The 19761-nt window shown below is 40.1% G+C and overlaps 2 protein-coding genes across 3 annotated transcripts; both read left to right on the top strand.

The window, feature by feature from the left end:
* rps15 (ribosomal protein S15) lies at positions 1–2436 on the top strand. The gene is made up of 4 exons (XM_063461880.1): positions 1–94; positions 493–578; positions 997–1231; positions 2276–2436. The coding sequence occupies exons 1-4, from the start codon at positions 92–94 to the stop codon at positions 2387–2389; spliced, it is 438 nt and encodes a 145-aa protein (XP_063317950.1). The 5' UTR covers positions 1–91; the 3' UTR covers positions 2390–2436.
* A 445-nt stretch (positions 2437–2881) lies between these two features.
* LOC134617201 (dipeptidyl peptidase 9-like) lies at positions 2882–17196 on the top strand. Of its 2 annotated transcripts, none has more exons than XM_063462403.1 (21): positions 2882–3017; positions 4314–4397; positions 4541–4779; positions 4986–5098; positions 5964–6137; positions 7442–7610; positions 7853–7963; positions 8601–8729; positions 8832–8893; positions 9006–9106; positions 9329–9506; positions 9604–9763; positions 9902–9981; positions 10665–10817; positions 11316–11451; positions 13010–13155; positions 13329–13475; positions 13572–13724; positions 14171–14313; positions 14999–15110; positions 16064–17196. In XM_063462403.1, the coding sequence occupies exons 2-21, from the start codon at positions 4342–4344 to the stop codon at positions 16154–16156; spliced, it is 2655 nt and encodes an 884-aa protein (XP_063318473.1). In that variant the 5' UTR covers positions 2882–3017; positions 4314–4341; the 3' UTR covers positions 16157–17196. The 2 variants fall into 2 exon arrangements, with proteins under 2 accessions (XP_063318473.1, XP_063318472.1); XM_063462402.1 differs by having other exon boundaries at positions 7439–7610.
* The last annotated feature ends 2565 nt before the right edge of the window (positions 17197–19761 follow it).

The raw sequence follows: 19761 nt of genomic DNA, 5'->3' as shown, positions 1-19761 counted from the left end.
GAAGACATCACCGGATGTTTGCCAGAAATCGCGCGATATCTGGGCTTGCGAGACTTCGGGCCGTTCTTTTCCCCCCGGAACATCAGGCAAGATGGTAGGTGTTTGTGCCGTCTCGCAGCTAGTCAGACTACAATCTGTATGCATCGGGGCTCTAAAGTTGTTGATTTGAACAGCTGACTGTGTCATCGACTAGTTCCACAGTTTTTATTACCATCCAGTAGAAAATCGTTGCTCAAAATGAAAGATTAAACTGTGTTTACAGCCTCCGTACTAGCCGGAGCTATGGCTAAGCTAACCCGGTGGTAGAGCGTTACCCGTAGCAGTAGCTGAAATAAAATAATCATTATAATATTACTGCAGTTGGTTGTGCATGGATTATTAAACCGACCTATTGACGTTTAATGGTGAAAATGAGTGACGCCTGTTAAATTCTGAAGCATCAGTGTAAAATGCTAAGCTACATACTCACTGGGGTGATCCCGTTTCTTCCAGGCGGATACCGAGATCAAGAAGAAGCGTACCTTCAGGAAGTTCACATACAGAGGTGTGGACCTGGACCAGCTTCTGGACATGTCCTAGTAAGTGACACAACTGAGACGGTCACTGGTGATGTCATTCAGTCAACTAGAGTTACTGTACTACTACTGCACATCCTGACATAATGTAATTTGTGAGTGTCTTACTGTGACAACAGAGGTGTTTATAAGTGATAATACTGACTCACTGAAAATAAAATTGTCCAATTTTTAAGGTGATTTATTCAACTCTGACGCTTGCAGGTCAAAACTGAATAAACAGGCTTGAGACTGGACACTGAAACTAGAATTTACTTGTCTAATATTGGCAGCCATTTTTTTTTTTTTTTTTTTTTTTTTTTACCTCTATGTGTCTGACAGCATTGAATAGTTTGTGTATGGACATGTGATTCCTTCTCTTACTTGCATCTGGGAATTGGAGAATTGATTTAAATTGTTTTCCTCTATGTCCTGCCTCTAGTGAGCAGCTGATGCAGCTGTACTGCGCCCGCCAGAGGAGGAGGCTGAACCGTGGCCTGCGTCGCAAGCAGCAGACTCTCCTTAAGCGCCTGCGCAAGGCAAAGAAGGAGGCTCCTCCCATGGAGAAACCAGAGGTGGTGAAGACCCACCTGAGGGACATGATCATCCTGCCTGAGATGGTTGGGTCTATGGTTGGAGTGTACAATGGCAAGACTTTCAACCAGGTTGAAATCAAGGTGAGATGTCAGTCTGGTAATTGGCACAGTTTGAAAAGCTGGGCTGGCTTTACTTCTGCCATTGAACTAAATCAGCGCACCCATCCAATAAAACTGATCATATAGGCCATGATCATTTATTTTTGGGAAAAACAAAGGCCCCAAACTAAAGTGTGCATTGGTCCAGCAGGTATACATGACCAAATAAATTGACCTTTTGCCCATTTACAACCTCATTCAGTTTTCACTCATTGCCCTCTAAAAATAGACTTTCAGCTCAAGTGGCTCACGGAGCATTTTTATCAAATGTAAGTAAAATGTAATGTGGAACTGTAGCTACATCTGACCATGGTTGTCAAAGTGATTCAACATGGCTCATAATTAGTACACTGGGAAAATACAGATACACTAAATTGCAAGAAAATATGGGACGTCTTAGTTGGTTAAAAAAATGTAAGGGGTCTTTATCAGTTTTCCAAGAATGTATTTCTTATAAGCTAGTTTTCCTGAAGTCACTGCTTGACATTGAGTACACTGTGATCCATAATCTACTGCAGTATACGACATATTTTTAGACCTGCTGGACATATTGTCCAGTTAAATTAAAAAAAAAAAAATCACATCAATTTTTAAGTTGACAGTAAAATATGCTATGAGCCAAATCACCCATTGTGCTTGATTATGAATGCAGGATGATGCATAATAATCAGGTGTTGTAAAACCTCTTAAGCACGCCAGCTTCAATGTGCACAGATCCTGCATGCCTCCAAGCTTCCCTATTTTGGTAGTGACCAAGTCATATGTTATTTAGTGGCTCCAAAGTGTACAGGTTTACACTGACAAGCAAAGGTTCCTGTGTTGATCCAGGGAGTAGGCCCACATCTCTTTGGGGTTGCCAGGAAGGGCATCCACCTTTTAAAGAAGGGGGCAGCCAAAAGTAGTTTGAATCATACATTACGTTAGTGAATCTTGCATATCCTGTATAAAAGAATTCCTACCGAGCTCTGTCACATAAAATTCTATTGCCCCGTACTTAACATGTTGTTGTTTGTCCTCTCTCCACAGCCTGAGATGTGTGGTCACTACTTGGGAGAGTTCTCCATCACCTACAAGCCAGTGAAGCACGGTCGCCCTGGTATTGGAGCCACACACTCTTCTCGTTTCATCCCTCTGAAGTAGAATGGCTGTATTATTTGTATAAATAAAAAATTGGGTGCTCCACACAACATGATTGTGTTGATTTTCTTTTACATTATGGGTCAAAATGAAAATTGAATGCATATTTTAAAGATGGCATGGTGAGATACCTCGTAAATGCAAGACTCCAAGATAAGGTGCTTTGTTTGAATTTTGATTTATGCTGAAAAAATGGTCGAAGTCCTTGAAATGTAACATTTCTTTACAAAACAAAAGACGATATGCACGTCAAAATCACTGGTGACTTGCACAATTAACGGCTTTCAGCCTTTCTGACATGGTCTGTGCTTCATCTTGAAGCTCTTCACATCAGGCATCATCGCCTGACCTGGGGCGCTGTTCATGCTCAAATAAGGTGAGCAGTTGTAATACTGACCACAAAGTTCCTGCCGCCGCTGAAACCAGAGCAGCAACAGCGGTGCGGCTGAAAAAAGCACCGGGTTTGTACTCCACCAGTACGAATGTTCCGCCTCTTGAATCTCAGAGCCAGCTGCAATTTGAGTGTGGCCATTCTGGGCCATGGATACAAGCTCTAGCGGTCTCAAAAACTGTTTATTGACATCGAGCTAATAAGGTTTGTAAGCCGGGTAAAGAAACAGTGGCCGAATTGGTGAGTGTTGGTTTAAATTTTAACTTCTTTCACAGAGTCTGTTTTTATTGAAAACCAGACACCGCTAGCTTGTGGCAACCTAGCTTCCAGCCCGGTTAACGGCAGCTAGCTAGTTAGCTTCAGAGCGAGAATGACAGAGGGGAACAGTCCTGTCAAAAGGCAGCGAAGGCAAACACGATTTAATAACTGTCTTTTGCTGCCTGTTTTTAAAATCTTGGGGGTTTTGTTGTTCACCTCAGGATGTAAGTAACATCGGCGGAGTTTGAAATGTTCGCTCAAATAAATTTGCCGGTGTTTTTCCCGGCGTGAGTGAGTTGTTGCAAATCAAGAACAAAGATCTATTGTAGGCGAGCTAACCTTAACTGTTACCATCAGCGGCACCGGTATTATTATTATTTTACCATTTCACTCTACTAATTTCCCATCCTTAATATTAAGCCTTTAAACGCTGTCATGTATCTACCTGACTCAAATGGGCTCTTTCCGTATATTATTTTACAACTGGCACATAGGTCCCTGTAATTTTAACGTGTTTAGTGAGACCGAGGCCACGTTAAGTTAAATTTTAATTGCTAATAGGAGGATTACAAGGACTAGACATACGGTAATAACGTTACAGATGTTCTTCATCCAAGTGAAGATTTACGGTATGGCTAATTCGTACATGAGGATTAACAAATTATTGTTGAATTCGCTATTTAGGGCCGTCTATACGAATTCTGTGGTACATGCTGGTTGGTGTTTTGATTGCGAGTTTGTTAAACACAGATGTAAGTGGCCTCACCATAATATTAGATTAGTCAACTATAATTACCAAAGGAGTAGCATCAGAAAAGCATCTCGGTTGTTTAGACAGTATCCCCCCACACAGGTGTTTGCGTCATATAATCTCTCACTAAACAGAGATTATAAAGGCAGAAATGTGGGCTATACTCTAAATCCTGTGTTTCACCTGAAGCTGAGTTGTAGATGTGTCAGCTGCTTTTGTGCGACCATAGACTTGCATATAAAAATCGTTCAGGGGATTTCACATCTTTAGTGGACACTGCAGTATGCAAGTATCCTTTGAAGTCTTAATAAAGGATACATTCTCCCCTCTGTTTGGGGCCCACTTTCTGTATTTGTGTTATGCACTGTGGCTCAATGTAATGGGACAAGAACAGCCTGGTGCAGACAGATTTCTTGACTGTGTCTAGCTTTTGTTATAAAGAATTGATTACCCAAATTCCAAGTTTGCTAACTAACTCTATTTACAATTTTTTAACATTACATCTGTACTTCTTCTATTGGTTACAGATCTGCTGTCACACGTGTTAACCAGTGAATGCATAGAGTCAAGAAGGTTAAACTTTGTGATAATAAAGAGGGCATTTGGACAAGGTACAGTGTTCATGTAATCTCTCTGCCTTGCTTAAAAAAATGGATGAATAATATTTAAACCAGTTCCAATAAATGAATGGCCTTGTGTAGGTGTGCCTTGGTTTCCGCACCACTTATCAGTTCTTTGTAATGTCAACGTGCAGCTGTGTGACTGTGAGCATGACGGCTGTGGACGGCCTTTCGGATAATGCAGAGGTGGTGGAAATGGAGGACGTGCCATCTCAGTTCTTTGTGGAGAAACACTCTTGGGAGGGCCTGCGAGATATTATCCACTGTAGCAGGAAGTACTCAGGCATGATTGCCAACAAGGCTCCCCATGACTTCCAGTTCGTGCAGAAAAATGATGAAAATGGACCCCACTCCCACCGGCTCTACTACCTCGGTAAGCCGCACAAAAATGCCCAGTATCAGCTTGTAATTGGTAATTTCTGTCTTTTTCTCAACTGTACTCCTTTCAGTTGACCTCGGTCATGCTTTTCTGCTCAAGGCAGCAGAGGATGATTGCCTCATGATACTAAAAGAGTCACGGTGAAATGCCTGTTGTTTCTTGTTGACACTGCCTTTGTTGCTTTTCTTTGTGCTTACCAGGAATGCCTTATGGAAGCAGAGAGAACTCATTACTCTACTCAGAAATCCCCAAGAAGATTCGGAAAGAGGCCCTCTTAGTGTTGTCATGGAAACAGATGCTGGATCACTTCCAGGTGAATTCCCCATCTCTCCTCTCTCCTCTCTGTTTGTGCTGTGCCACTACCAAACTACCCAGTATGTTGTTATTGAAGTCCAAAATACTATCCAACCACTATGAAGGGATGATGGGGCAGATGAAGGTGGTTCAATCATGTGTTTCTCATTTATTATGTTACATATAAATATATATATATATAGATGTATGTGTATGTATGTATATATATATATAACACTGCCGCTGTTTTTTTTTCCTTTTACTTACTTCCGAAAAAAAAGTCTCATTTCTGCCGTTCAATAGTCTACTGAACAAATTTAAACTTTTTAAAATTATGCAAAATTGCAAAACGCTTAGCTGTGTCTCTAATAAAACCTCTGTAACTTTGCTCTGCTTCACTTCAGCAGCATCAGGTAATGTTCATATGTTGATTAATGGTTTTCTTTCGTTTTTGATCTACTGCAGAATATTTTTATAAAATCCCAGGCCAGGAAAATCACCTTCATGTTTTTCTGTGTTTTATCCTCAGCTACTTTGACACAAAGGCATCTGCTGTGATGCTTACACCTTTGATAAAGTCTCGCAAGTGTCAGCTTTCTTTCTATAGATATAAAAATATGGAAATGTACTGATGCATGATCTGAATTATAATATTTCTGACTGTCTGAGGCAAAATTTCCCTGATTCGAATCGAATCGTGGATCGAATCGATTCGGGACCTTGTGAATTGGAATCGAATCGATTCTAGAAATCAGTGACGATACCCAGCCCTAATATTTACATATATGTACCGTTGCATATGCACAGGTTTACACAGCAAACCTCTAAAAATCCCTTTGGTAAATTCAAATCTTATCCATATGTTTTCCTGTTGTTGCTCTAAGGCTACGCCGCACCAGGGGGCATATTCTCGAGAGGAGGAGTTGCTGAGAGAGCGTAAACGTTTGGGAGCTTTTGGTATTACGTCCTATGACTACCATTCCCAGACTGGACTGTTCCTCTTCCAGGCTAGTAATAGCCTATTCTACTGTCAAGACGGTGGCAACAATGGTTTCATCGTGAGTACAGCTGCTCAATTTTTTGCAATTCTTAGATTCTCTTGATTAAAGAATGGATCAGTACAGCTGTGTAACGACACTGTTATGTTAAATACATTACTTTGGCTCATAAACCTGTAAATACTGTGTAGCCGTTCAATTAGAGGGATACCAAAGAATACCTGCAAGGTAGAGATGATCTCTATCTGTGAGTCTCCTGTCAGAGTTTCTTCCAGACAAACAGTCAGTGAATAGTGTTTCCATGTTATAAGTTATTACATTTCATGTGTTTGTGTGATTAATAGCTAGAGCAGGAATGTTAGACTGACTTTGTGTTGTGGGCCACTTTGCTCTTAAGTGGGCCATAAAACTGAAACTCCCCTTTCTGTCAGTGTAAAGAAGTGTAACTGCACATTAAATCCCTCCGACATCTTAATATAAGTAATTTCGACAGTATAGCTCAGTTTTTACCCATCAGCTCTAAAAGGCTGATGGGGTGCTATCACCCTGCCTGGTGGACAGACAGGCAAGCAATGGAACACCTGAGTTTGTGAATGCAATAACTCAAAAAAAAAGGCGATATAGGAGTTTCAAATTGATACCATAGGTGTATCGACTACAAATCTTGGGAGAGTTAACATTTTTTAGATGCCTATCAATAGTAAAAGCTGTAAAACTCGGTTTGGACCTTGGATTAAGATTCATTGAGATTGTTTTTACTGTTTGTCAGAGGTGCACTTCAGGTCTTTCTCCCCCTTTTATAATTTTAATGCAGCTTTTTAACCTGCTTGAAGGAACAGGGATCTCCTTAGACCCTGTATTTGAAGAGGTTTTGGAGTGCATGATGCTGCTGCTGAATCTTGATGATGGGTTTAACAAGATAAAAAGAATAAACAAACTGGTTAAATAATAGATAAATGAGATTTGTATAAACATACAACAACATCCTCACTGGTAGGAGAAATTGCAATAGCTCGAATGCGTTGAGTCACTTTACAAAATCATGAACTGGTCTGAGTCACTGAAAATAACCACGTGCATCCATATGGGTGGTCTGTACTTGCTGTCATTTACTTGGCTATGCAGACCAACAATCTCAAGCTGTTATTTGAGCTTCTCTTTACAACTCAAGTATTTCAAGTCAGCAGATGTTACAGACTGAGTTAACTTAGTTTACAGAACTCTTTTTGATTGTCCTAATGTCTTTCTTCTAAACTTCCGAATTTTTTTTCATGAATCAGGTTAATGTTTTCATAAGGCTCTCGCTCTGTCCACGTAACATTCAATTTCCTTTTGACTAAGACTGTTTTTGTTGGTTTTAGCAGTCAGCTCCTGTAAAGCCTATGGAGATCAAGACCCAGTGCTCAGGGACCCGTATGGACCCCAAGATCTGCCCCGGAGATCCAGACTTTATAGCCTTTATCAACAACAATGACTTGTGGATAGCCAACATTAAGACAGGCGAGGAAAGGCGACTCACGTACTGCCATAAAGGTCTGAAGACTCAGTTTTTTTTATTTAAGCAGTATTTTTATTGAGTGAGCTTTACAAATTTCATACTATTAGTGTGTGTCTTGTTTTGGCACTTCATCTTCCCTGTTTTTTCTCATCCAATTTCATTTTGTAGCGCAGAGAGAAAACAACTTTGAGATACCACATGTTCAGTTTTGTGTTTAGGCATATGAATATGGCATTTGGATTTGAACCCATTTGCTAATTTATTCAATTTCTTCCAGGTTTAGATAATGTTAAGGAGGACCCCAAGTCTGCGGGTGTAGCAACTTTTGTCATCCAGGAAGAGTTTGACCGTTTCACTGGCTACTGGTGGAGCCCCACAGCAGTAGAAGGTCAGCAGTATGTCCTTTTCCAATAGTACCAGCTCAGCTCGGCTCGACTCAGTTTTTAGGGTTTTCTACTAGGTGGTAGTACCTGGTACCAGGTACTTTTTAGTACCCGCTTGGCCAGGATTCCAAGTGACCTGAGATCTGATCCAAAAAATGTGATGTCATCAGACTGTATGCGACCAATTGGCTAGTCAGTGGCGTCACTTGATGAGTCATGAGAGTGTCTCCTTCACAAAAATCAAAGCTGCCATTTTTTAAACCTGGCAATGAGAGAAAAGGCTGCACAGAAATCAACATTGTGGTCCCCGAGCCTGACAAAAAGGCATACACTGAGCAGCAGGTGTACCATCACCTCGACGCCCTCTATTGTTATGGTGTTCGTGTTGCATACAAATAATGTCGCTGAACTTTCAGCTGCATTGCTATAACGACCCCATGTACATTAGGTGGCACTCATTTGTAATGGAAAACTTCAGAAACTGAGTTGAATCGAGCTGCGTCGAGTTGAGCCGAGTAGGTTCTCGGCTCAACGGCTATTACTAACAAAAGCAATTCATGTGCTTAAGGAACATTACTTACAGCCCATGTTATAGGTTCTGTTTCTTTGGATAAATTGTATTAATTGTTTTTCTCCCGTCAGACCCTAATGGAGGTAAAACAGTGTACCTTCTGTATGAAGAGGTGGATGAGACAGAGGTAGAAATTATTCATGTTCCATCTCCAGCACTTGAGGAGCGGAAAGCAGATGCATACAGATATCCTCGCACAGGTCAGTACAGGTTTGCACAATGTACACACAAGAATTTAGAGTAGTGAAAACACACACACACATTTCTACAACTTGTATTTTTTTCTAATCTCTTATTTACAGGTAGCAAAAATCCCCAGTCTACACTTAAACTGGCAGAGATCAAGACAGATCATCAAGGAAGAGCAAGTGTCTCACTTCCTTTTCTTCACTTTTTTTCTACGTGCTTTAGCATCTTCATTCTTTAGCATGATCTTTATCTCACGTGTGCGTATGCATGTGTATGTGTATTTACAGATAGTGAGCACACACGACAAAGAACTGGTCGCCCCCTTTAACTCCTTGTTTCCTGGGACAGAATACATCGCCAGAGTAGGATGGACGAGTGACGGCAAATAGTGAGTGTTGCAAAATTCTGCCACTCTCAGAATAAACCAGCATAAGAAACTGTCTGATTGAGAACCTTTTAAAATTGTGGCATCAGTTTGGGACCTATGGACGTACACGATAATCTCGTTAGTTTTTACAGAAGTTATACTGGAGGGAACTATTTTTCATTCACGATTGCTCATCTTTCCATACAAATCAGTCTTTTGATCGTTGTCTGCTCTCTGTTGTAGTGGTTGGGCAGTGCTGTTAGACCGCAGTCAGAGGAAACTGCAACTTGTTCTACTGCCACCCGCCCTCTTCATCCCAGTGACAGATGATCCAGCTCTAAGACAGGAGAGTCTGGAGGCTGTGCCCACTAACACGCAGCCTTACATAATCTATGAAGAAACCACTGACGTCTGGATAAATGTAAATGTTTTCTCACAGCTCTCTATGGCTACCTTTAAAATAAACTGATTAAGTACATTTATAAATTCTAATTATGACGCTTTCTTTCTTTCTGCAGGTTCACGATATATTCTATCCCTTTATTCAAACAACAGAAGATGAGTTTACTTTCATTTGGGTAAATGAGTCTAAAACAGGTTTCAGCCATCTGTATAAAATCACATCCCAGTTACAGCCAGGCTGCTACCGTTGGATAGAGGAATACCAGCACCTAGAGGGTAAGAAACTAGGAGATGCCTCTGCATTGATTTGAAATGAGATAATCAGATTTTTTAGGCTGATATTATTTTTGTCTTTAGACTCGGCTGTTAGCGTTTACATTATAGAATGTTGATTTTTACTTTTTTGTCCTCCAGGAGACTTTAAATGTGCAATCAAAGAAGAGGTTACATTGACCTGTGGGGAATGGGAAGTATTGGCAAGACATGGCTCCAAGGTGAGTGCCAAATACAAAAGAAAAAAAAATCACACCTATGAGAGATACAGGTGAACTCAGTAAGAAAATATTTGGGCAGTTCTCACTTTTAATCTCAAGTAATGATCATGAATTTGGAGTGCTGATTCTAAATCCTAATTTTAGGGTGTTTATAAAAAGACTGGTGCTGCAGTGCCTGAAGTTGACAACAGATCCACATCAACTGACATTTGGTATTTCCCTGGAGATTTTCTGTCAGGCTTCTGCTGGAGTCAATTTCAATTTTTGCTTGTTTCAGGCCTTTTTTTGTTTTCAGTCTGAGTAAAACAGATGGACAAAAAACATGTCTAAACATGTCGACATTGTGCATAGTATGGATGCAAACACTCTCAAATGCTACTGAAGCTGAAAGATGACAAGTTAACCTGATGCTGCCTTTAAAAAATCACTAGAACAGTCAAATATACATGTTTGTTTGAACTGTACATTTTCTGTATTTTCTGTATTTTGTATTCTGGAGTTCAGCACCAATGCTGACTAGGTGTCAGCTTTTCTAAAATATTTTGAAACAAAGATGTTTCAGTGGCTTTATTTAGGTTTGTCATGGACTACTTTATGGCATCTGAAAAGACCATTGCTGTATTTTTGCTGAGAGCTGCTGTTTTCATTCACCTTCAAATGTTCTCTAATGTTGGCTTTGCTAGATCTGGGTCAATGAGGCAACAAAGTTGGTGTATTTCCAGGGCACCAGAGACACTCCTCTGGAGCATCATCTTTACGTGGTCAGCTATGAGTCACCTGGAGATGTGGTCAGACTAACTAAGCCTGGCTTCTCTCATAGCTGCTCTGTTAGTCAGGTACTATCATTTATTTGTGCACGTACCTGTTTGCCTAACTCTGTGTGCAAATTTCAGTAATCCAGCTGTTTATCCACCTGTGTTTTTGACATGTTGCTCAACAGTTGAGTTGCTTTAACATATTTTACTGTTTTGAGTAGTTCTGGTGGGAACAAATACTTCAGTCTGTGCCAGAATTAAATTTCAAATATATGAAAAATAAATAAATAAATATAAGTGTTGTTGTCTTACACCTGGGGAAACAAGACCAGTCCAGATTAAGTACAGCTAATAGAGGATATAGAGAAGGTTTAAGTAAAGAGAGAAACTGCCTGCTTAAGAGCAGTGAGAAATAAAGCACTGCTTGAGGGAAGTGTTTAAAGAGAGTGTTGACAGCATACTTGATAGTGTCTCATGTCGGGCTTTGTTGTAGTTAGTGATACAACTTTGCATCCCTCTTGCCTTTTATTTCCTTCCCTTTCTTTATAAGGCATCTCTTTCTCTTCTCTCTTCTTGCAGAACTTTGACTTTTTTGTCAGCCACTACAGCAACGTGAGTACTCCTCCCTGTGTTCACGTCTACAAGCTGACTGGCTCAGAAGGTGACCCGTTGCACATGGTTCCTGAGTTCTGGGCCAGCATGATGGAATCGCCAGGTAAACAGAGCCTGATGTAAAAAAGACCATGTAACATCGCTCATACTAAAGACGGAGAGGCACTGCTTGTCAGCAGTGTGTACACTGAGATAGTATCCAAGAGCAACTGCATTCCTCTGTCTATAAGTGGTTAGTTCCAACAAAAAGTACTTGTTTGACATTTTGCATTACTAAAGGAAAAGTCAGCCAAGAGTCATTGTTTTAAAATCTCTCAAAGGATTTGATAAATTTGGTTTTCACATGTTGTTGCCTTTTTTTTTAAAACCTCTCTTACAGTTAAAAAATTACAAGTCTGGCATTAAACAAAACAAAGCGTCTCTGTGTCAGTATAGTTTTGTGCAGAGGATAGTCTGTCCAAGTGTGAATGTTCATATCAGGAGAAGATCCTAAACATCATCACATTTCTTCGGTTTCTGGGAGCCTTGGAACTCCCGAATGCAAATTTAAGGCTTTAAGTTTATTAACCTCTTTAATTCAAACTACTTATCATGGACCAAACCATCACAATGGATTGAAAATTGCTCTATATACATTTTTTTTAGCACTACACCATTAGTTAATGTAGTTTTCATTATATGGGTGTCAGCTTGAACAGTTTGTGCTTTGTTGGAAGAGTAGGAATTGAAGCAGAAGTCTTGATTTAGACTTTTGCAGTGAATTTTTGCAGACGGTGTAAACTATCTAGTGGCCGACATCGTTGCTAGCATTTATACTTGTGCAGGTGCATTATGTGTAATTACCTTGTGGCCGTATCTTGGTGTTTTATGTGTGGCGCCAGACGGTAGACAGCATTTTATTTGTTTGTTTGTTGGTTTTGTTTTTTTTCTTCCTTCACGTCCATTCCGATAAATTCTGCAATCTCCCTCCTGAAATTTGCTGACATTTGAGAGTCCTTACATTGATGTTAGAATTATGTTTCCTTGTATTTAGCCACTTAGAGAATAACAATCAATATACTAACTCAAAGTAGCCGAACATGCACAATGCACGAACAGGCCAATCACAGTCGATGCAATCTGTAGTTAAATTTCTAGAGAGGTGAACATCAGGTTATGTGGTGGAATTCAGGGGGGGGGCGGGGGGGGGTTGTAGTAGAGGTGTAGATTTCCCACTAAAACATAAATCCCTATTAACCGCCACCCCATTGCAGTTGCTCCTACAGAGTTGCTTGTCATGATTGTGCTTTTAACTGAAACAATGTTTTGAAGCTGTAAAAATCTGGCTGAGCAGAGAGTTAAAATGTGAATGAAAAATAAACCTGCAGCAGAGTCCAGCTGGGGAATATAGTACAGGTTCAAGAGTATCAGTAACCTTAAACACTAAAACGTTTCTTTTTTTATTCCCAATCAATCATTTAGTTCTGTAATATGTTTTAGAGTGCTGAGGTTTTTTCTGCTGTAACATTTGTTGACAAAGGGTTCTCAGGCATGTTGTATGAAGCACTTTGAGTAAAAAAGCATTTTATAAGAGAACCAGTCATTTCACAATTTACATTTTTTTGACATAAAACCTTGTATGCGTATGCATAACCTAGTGACTGCTTGTTGATGTCATCCAGGTTGTCCGGGAGATTACAATCCACCTGAGATTTTTGACTTTCCGGGGAAGTCAGGCTTCCAGCTTTATGGGATGGTATACAAGCCTCACAACCTGCAGTCTGGGCGGAAACACCCCACTGTTCTCTTTGTCTACGGAGGCCCACAGGTTTGTAGCTGCATCTTATCCATCTTACTTCTAACTGTGTAATCATACGGCTTTGTTACATAAGATCTAATCATTGCTGCCTTCCCTTTGTGGCTAATAAATGCTGCTCTGAAAGTCTATTACTGTGTAAACAAAATGTTTCTATGAACGTGATTATGTCTTTGTATATGTAGGTGCAGTTGGTTAACAACTCTTTTAAGGGCATGAAATACCTCCGCCTGAACACGCTGGCTTCTCTCGGCTATGCTGTGGTTGTCATTGATGGGAGGGGTTCTTGTCAGAGGGGCCTTGAATTTGAAGGAGCACTGAAAAACAAAATGGTAAAGTTTGACACATACAAATAATAATCCAGTATCATTAAAGAAATAGATGTGATGTGAAAGCTCCAGCCGAAATAACTCTGTTTGCCTCTCCAGGGTCAAGTAGAGATTGAAGACCAGGTGGAAGGGCTGCAGTATGTAGCAGAGAAGTTTAACTTTGTGGACCTGAGCCGTGTTGCCATCCATGGCTGGTCCTATGGAGGTTTCCTTTCTCTCATGGGCCTCATCCAGCGACCCAATATCTTTAAGGTTGGACTGCCTGTTTACCCTTAAGCTGGCGTTTATTGTTAAAACCATATTAAACTTTTGCCTTTAGCCCAAAACATGCAGGCATTTGTTATTTAATGCAATATAAAATGGAGAAATCTTTTCTTAATTCTCTGTTTGCTTATTGCTCATAACTTAATTTGTGGTGCAGTTGCCAGTTGCATCCACATGGTGTCTGTCTTGGAGTGTGTTAGCCATTAGTCTTTATTAAGTAGAGATGTGTGCAGATACATCGCTATGCTAAAGATTTTTCTTGTGACATGCGTGCATATCAGATGTAAAACAATGACATCAGAATATACCATTAATAATTCTGTTATAACACACACACAGTAAGCCTAAACAATTACTCTCCTGCAAAGTGACTTCTTTCCGGATTAAGATGAATTCTTTTTCTTTTAATGTTATTACTTTTCCATCCCTGACAGCTGGCTATTGCAGGTGCCCCAGTGACTGTGTGGATGGCCTATGACACAGGCTACACAGAGCGTTACATGGATGTGCCTGAGAACAACCAACAGGGCTACGAGGAGGGATCTGTGGCGCTGCATGTGGACAAGCTCCCTAGCGAGTCAGTACACACACACTCTTATTTAAGTTAACAAGAGTTTATGAGGTATTTGAATTTTTTAAATCAAAATGCACATTCTCTGCAGTTTCTAATATTGTCTCTGCATTTTAATAACGATTGTAGGATCTTTAATGTTATATTTTTGTTAAATGTGCTTCACATTTGGTCAGTCCGATTCCTGTGCGCAACTGACAGTTCAAACACTTCTTAAAAAATCAGTTTCTTCTGTCTCATTCTTATGAAACACCTTAAAATATGAATCTTAAAACATTTAAACTCTTGAACTCGTGCTTGTGCATGCCACACCTTGCCTTTGTGTCCTTGGGCTACTTGGATCATTTTCATTAGCTGAGGAACGTTGAGTTATTGATGTTTCAGTAGCAGGGTCTTCCTTTAAGTCAAAAGCTGTGGATTATTATTATGATTTTTTTGTATGTAAAATAAGTTCTGCAAAAGTTAAGATTGCATCCTGACGGAACCTCACTTTTTAGGGTTCTAGTGATGACCTTAAAAACGTCGTACTGAAAGTGAAAGTAAAAGTTTTTTACAACTGCATTTGTGTAATCATTCTATAAATCTCTTTGTGCCACTTAAAACATTTGTAATGTTGGGAACATGTTTTTACTGTTCTCAGAACACATATTTACTGCAGTTTAACTAATCACATCGTGACTCTCTTCTTCAGGCCCAACCGTTTGCTTATTCTCCACGGCTTTCTGGATGAGAATGTACACTTTTTCCACACCAATTTTCTAGTGTCACAGATAATCCGGGCTGGAAAGCCCTACCAGCTTCAGGTTTGTTTTATATCTTAAGAGCATAATACGTGTGTGTGTGTGTGTGTGTGTGTGTGTGTGTGTGTGTGTGTGTGTGTGTGTGTGTATGTTTATGTTGTTCCAGTATTATCACAATCATGTTGTCCAGGATCAGTGCTGCAGTTGATCACTCATGTTGGTTTGTTAGTGATAGTGAATGCTCGAACAACGTCACTGGTCAGATGCAGTGCTGATCCTGGACCACCATTATTATTATGATAATATAGCCTATATGGTGATAATATAACATCACCAACACTTGGATATCAGATCATGCTTCCAGAAACATAGAAGAAAGTGCACTTTTACTGCTAAGGGCCATCTTAGTTTTCACAGGATTTTGCTTGTATCACTTATTTATAGTTCAATAAATTAACTTCAGTTAACATAATACAGTAGTTGGATTATATATTAGGAATAGGACTGTTGTTTTGCATTTTGAACCTTTAGTGTCAGCGGGCAGCTGTTTCCATAATGACAGCCTCTGTGTTCTATACAAATCCTGTGACACTTTGGATCGATAGCGTTCAGTGCGATCATGCAAAGCAGCTTCTTTTTCCTGCTGCGCTCACAGTGCTTTCATTTGGAAATACAAGTTAACTCTTGAACCACTTCTCTGTCACCAACCAATCAAAATCAAGAAGTGTTGAGTTTCACAGTGTCAACATCAACACGGGTAAAGGTTAAACGGAGCTTGTCTGTCCCTCATGGCCCAGTTATATATGGATTAGGGAGATGGTTTGTGTAACCTAGCAACAGCAGGTGCATTCTAGGCTACAAAAACAACCTTTGTAAAGAAGGTCATCAGCGGCTTCGAAGGCAAAAAAGATATTTTCTAGATTAGATATGAGTGGTTACACACACAAAGAGCATGTGTATTAATTTATAAATTAATTTGCTGATGTTGGTTGATTGCTCTGTTTTAATTTTTAAAGGTCTACCCCAACGAGCGGCACAGTATCCGCTGCCCTGAGTCTGGAGAGCACTACGAGATAATGCTGCTGCACTTTCTACAACAATACCTCTAAAATCAGACAACAAGGGGACAAGTGAAGTCAAATTCCCCTCTTCCTTCTTTTACCCCTCCCAACTGTCCGCCCACCTGTATTCTCCATGACCTCCCCACCCCAGCCCATTTCTAGCTGTTTACCCCGTCAGCAAGAAACACATCAGACACCCAGCAGCCACCAGCTCCTTTCCTCCCAACCAACTATTCGTCTTACTTCTGCATTACATTTCCTCCTCTCTGTCTTGTTCTGTTACTCAATTGCTCTCCCAGTCTTCTTCACGCCCCCTTCACCCCCATGATGTACAGTCTGGAGAAAGGTTTACGTGCATGACATGTGGTGTCCCACCCAGAAAGCCGAACAAAGACTTGTGAAGAAATGTTTGCAGGCTGTGTCAGTCTGACTCATTGCTCACTCACATCTTAATTTCTACAGCCACGATGGTTTCTACCAAACGTTATCAAATTGTTTGCCCGCCCTCCCAAACCTGTTTTGTTTACTCCAGTCAGAGGTAGAAGCAGTGGTTACAGTTCACAGATATGACATGGAATGTGTACACGCATTTGCAGACTTAAACTTTTACAGTATACATGCATATGTAAAATACAGTTCATCTCATACATAAGCACAGACACTCACACCCACCCTCACAATAGCCATACATACTGTGGGTCTGTACCTTGGAGTTGGTGTAATAATCAAGAAAGGAAGAAAATCAAGGCTCTTCTTCTGTCTGTGTTTTTAGCGTTTGTTGTTTAAAATGAAATATTTTTATGGATTTTTATTCTTTTTTTTTTTTCATGAGTGCTGATGGAAGGCACTCATTGATGTTTTTGCGCCGTCTTACCCCGTCATATTACATTGCTCGAGATGTCTGCTTGCCTTCTTAACACATAATTTATATTTGCCAAAGTACCTCTTGACTCTTGATCATGCTGGTATTTCCCTTTTTTACTGCAATAAAGACAACAAGAGGGTGAGCACTGGAGTCTTACAACAGCTTTGTACCACCGAAATACAATTTGTACATGATAATGAATAAATGTATGAATCAATCACAAGCTTTCTTCTGGTCCAGTCTTATTATTTTTCTACCTGTGAAGGGTTATATGTCTTGTTGTACTTCATATTTTCTGGGATTAAAAGGTTTTTTAAAATTATTATTTTAAATGTCAGGTGTGGCTTAAAGCCTCAATTAGACCCCCCGGCTCCTGTATTCCTCTTCACATCAGACCTGCACCTGACTTAAAGAAATCCACCTCAGCTACAAGAAGAGGGCTTTGAAGCTCCCCAAACATGTGGCAGCTGATGCTGTGGTAACCTTTAGATGTACTGAGTGATGCTTCATATTGATTTGGGAGCACCACAGAGACTTAACTGGATTCCACTGCCCTTAAAAACACTTCAATAAACAAGCAGGCCTTTGGAGAAGAAGTAAATGCCAATATTTGATCCTTTGCTTGTTATTGCAAGCCTCTAATCAGCCATGTCTTATTAGTGCAATTAGACATGTAGCCATGGTCAAAGCAGCCTGTTAAAGGTCAACCTGGACAATAGAATAAGGAATGAATAGTGATTTAAGTGACTTTGACTGTGGTGTGGTTGTTGATGTCAGGCAGGCTGGTCTGAGTGATTCAGAAACTGCTGATCTACTCGGATTTTTAAGCAAAATCTAGGGTTCATAGAGAATGGCCTGTTGTCCAAAACTGGACAATAGAAGATTGGAGAAATGTTGTCTGGTCTGATTATTCTGCAGCAAAATTCAGATGGTAGGGTCACAATTTGGCATAAATAGCACGAAAGCATGGATCCATCCTGCATTATTTCAATGGTTCAGGCCGGCTGGCACACTTTTATGGCCCTTGGTACCAACTAAGCACCATGGACCTGAGTGTTGTTGAGCGTGGATCCATCTTCTGATGACTGCTTCCAGCAGGATAACACACCATGTCACAAAGCTCAAATCAAACTGGTTTCTTGAACATGACAATGAGTTCACTGTACTCAAATGGTCTGCAGAGTCACCAGATCTCAATCCAATAGAGCACCTTTGGGATGTGGTGGAAGGGGAGATTCCCATCACAGATTTGCAGCAGCTGTGTGATGCTTTCATATCAATATGGACCAAAATCTTTAAAGAACATTTCAAACATCTTGTTTAATCAGTGCCATGAAGAATTAAGGCAGATTCGAAGGTTAAAAGGGGGTTCAACTTGGTACTAGCACGGTGTACCTAACAAAGTGACAGCTGAAAACTGGTTAGATTAGTTTAGCGAAAGGTCTTGATTAAGGTTAATCAAATCTGTCTACCAGCTCCATTAAAGCTAATGTATTATTCTGCTTCATCTGGTGTGCGCTTAACTTGTTTAAAACAAACAAACAGAAACACTGGACTATTTCTTTGTAGGGAGTACAGCCAGACAGCTAATGCTTTGGATTGTGCTGGCACTGTTCCTGAAAGAGCCAAAGACAACAAAACAGCATGAGGTCAACACAAATAAACCAAAAGCGCCTTAAGTGAAAGCTTTATTTATTTATTTATTGTTCAAATTAAAACTCTACTTACTTTATAGGACCACCTTGACTTTGAAAGCGTGAAAATCATTTTAGCAAGTTTACATTCATTCATATAAAACTTTGCAAATCAAATGGGAATAACAATATTTAGACTATCCCAATGTCTGGCCTTAGAAGAACCCCACCACCACGACCAAAAAAAATAAAAAAAATAAAAAAAATATAGAGATATTTAAAGGTGTTAGACAAATGCAAATAGGGTCGTGTTGTCACAGTTTCTTAGTATGCCCTAAAAGTACATTTCAAGAATAAATTGGTTTTAGTTTTGATTTAGAGAGTTGCAGAAAGAACACTTTAAATGCATCCTAAATGAAAAAAATGGTAAACCTTATTTACCGAGGTTTAAAAAAACAAAAACCTGTTCCCATGCTTTACAGTTGCCCAAGCAGACAGTCACCACAACAAGTCACCAAATGCTTTCCATTTGCAGGAAGTGCTGTCCCGTTCTTTTTAAATCACCCAAGCTGTGACATCAGGGCGTCGACTTTCACTGGCAACACCGTAGCCCAGAAGAGAAAGGCGAGTTGAGATGAGGGTAAACTCCTTCAGATCAGCTGTCTCAGATGTTGATCTTGACCCGACTGTCAGTTCTCGGAGGATCATTGTGGATGAAGCACATTAACAGTAAGCCTGACAAGGATGTAGAAAGTGGTGCTCTGGAAATTAAAGCTGACACTTTGGAGCTACTAAGGTTTGCTTTCAGGTATAAGCTGCTGATCGAGAGGTCTGCCACGTGATGCTGCGGTTTAGTGCAGATGTGTGTTTGCGAGGTTAGCAAACTCAGTGTTGTGTTACAAGTCTAAGAAAAATAAATATCAGTTTAATTACATGAGGTAGCCACAATGTGAAATCAGACTACATCCCTTGCATCATATCTTGGTTATGGATTTACTGCAAAACGCAAGAAGTTTTCTTTCCCCACTGTCGCCCTTGGTCATCTGATTCTTGGGGTTTTGCATGTACAGCATCTTGAGGTGACTGTTGAGGTTTGCGGCTGTGTAAATAAAACTGAATTGCATTGAACATAACAGAGATAAAGTGCAGACAGA

Source organism: Pelmatolapia mariae, linkage group LG18 (genome assembly GCF_036321145.2).
Source record: "Pelmatolapia mariae isolate MD_Pm_ZW linkage group LG18, Pm_UMD_F_2, whole genome shotgun sequence".
In the NCBI taxonomy this organism is placed as follows: domain Eukaryota; kingdom Metazoa; phylum Chordata; class Actinopteri; order Cichliformes; family Cichlidae; genus Pelmatolapia; species Pelmatolapia mariae.
This window is presented reverse-complemented; position numbering and strand designations above follow the sequence as displayed.

What these genes read in the sequence shown, in the direction of transcription:
- rps15 (XM_063461880.1), top strand. An exon ending in CAGCTTCTGGACATGTCCTA is followed by an intron (nt 579 to 996) that starts GTAAGTGACACA and finishes TCCTGCCTCTAG; the next exon opens with TGAGCAGCTGATGCAGCTGT. An exon ending in TCAACCAGGTTGAAATCAAG is followed by an intron (nt 1,232 to 2,275) that starts GTGAGATGTCAG and finishes CTCTCTCCACAG; the next exon opens with CCTGAGATGTGTGGTCACTA.
- LOC134617201 (XM_063462402.1), top strand. Translation starts at nt 4,342, where the DNA reads ATGCATAGAGTCAAGAAGGTTAAACTTTGTGATAATAAAGAGGGCATT. An exon ending in CAGCATGATGGAATCGCCAG is followed by an intron (nt 11,452 to 13,009) that starts GTAAACAGAGCC and finishes GATGTCATCCAG; the next exon opens with GTTGTCCGGGAGATTACAAT. An exon ending in TTGTCTACGGAGGCCCACAG is followed by an intron (nt 13,156 to 13,328) that starts GTTTGTAGCTGC and finishes TTGTATATGTAG; the next exon opens with GTGCAGTTGGTTAACAACTC.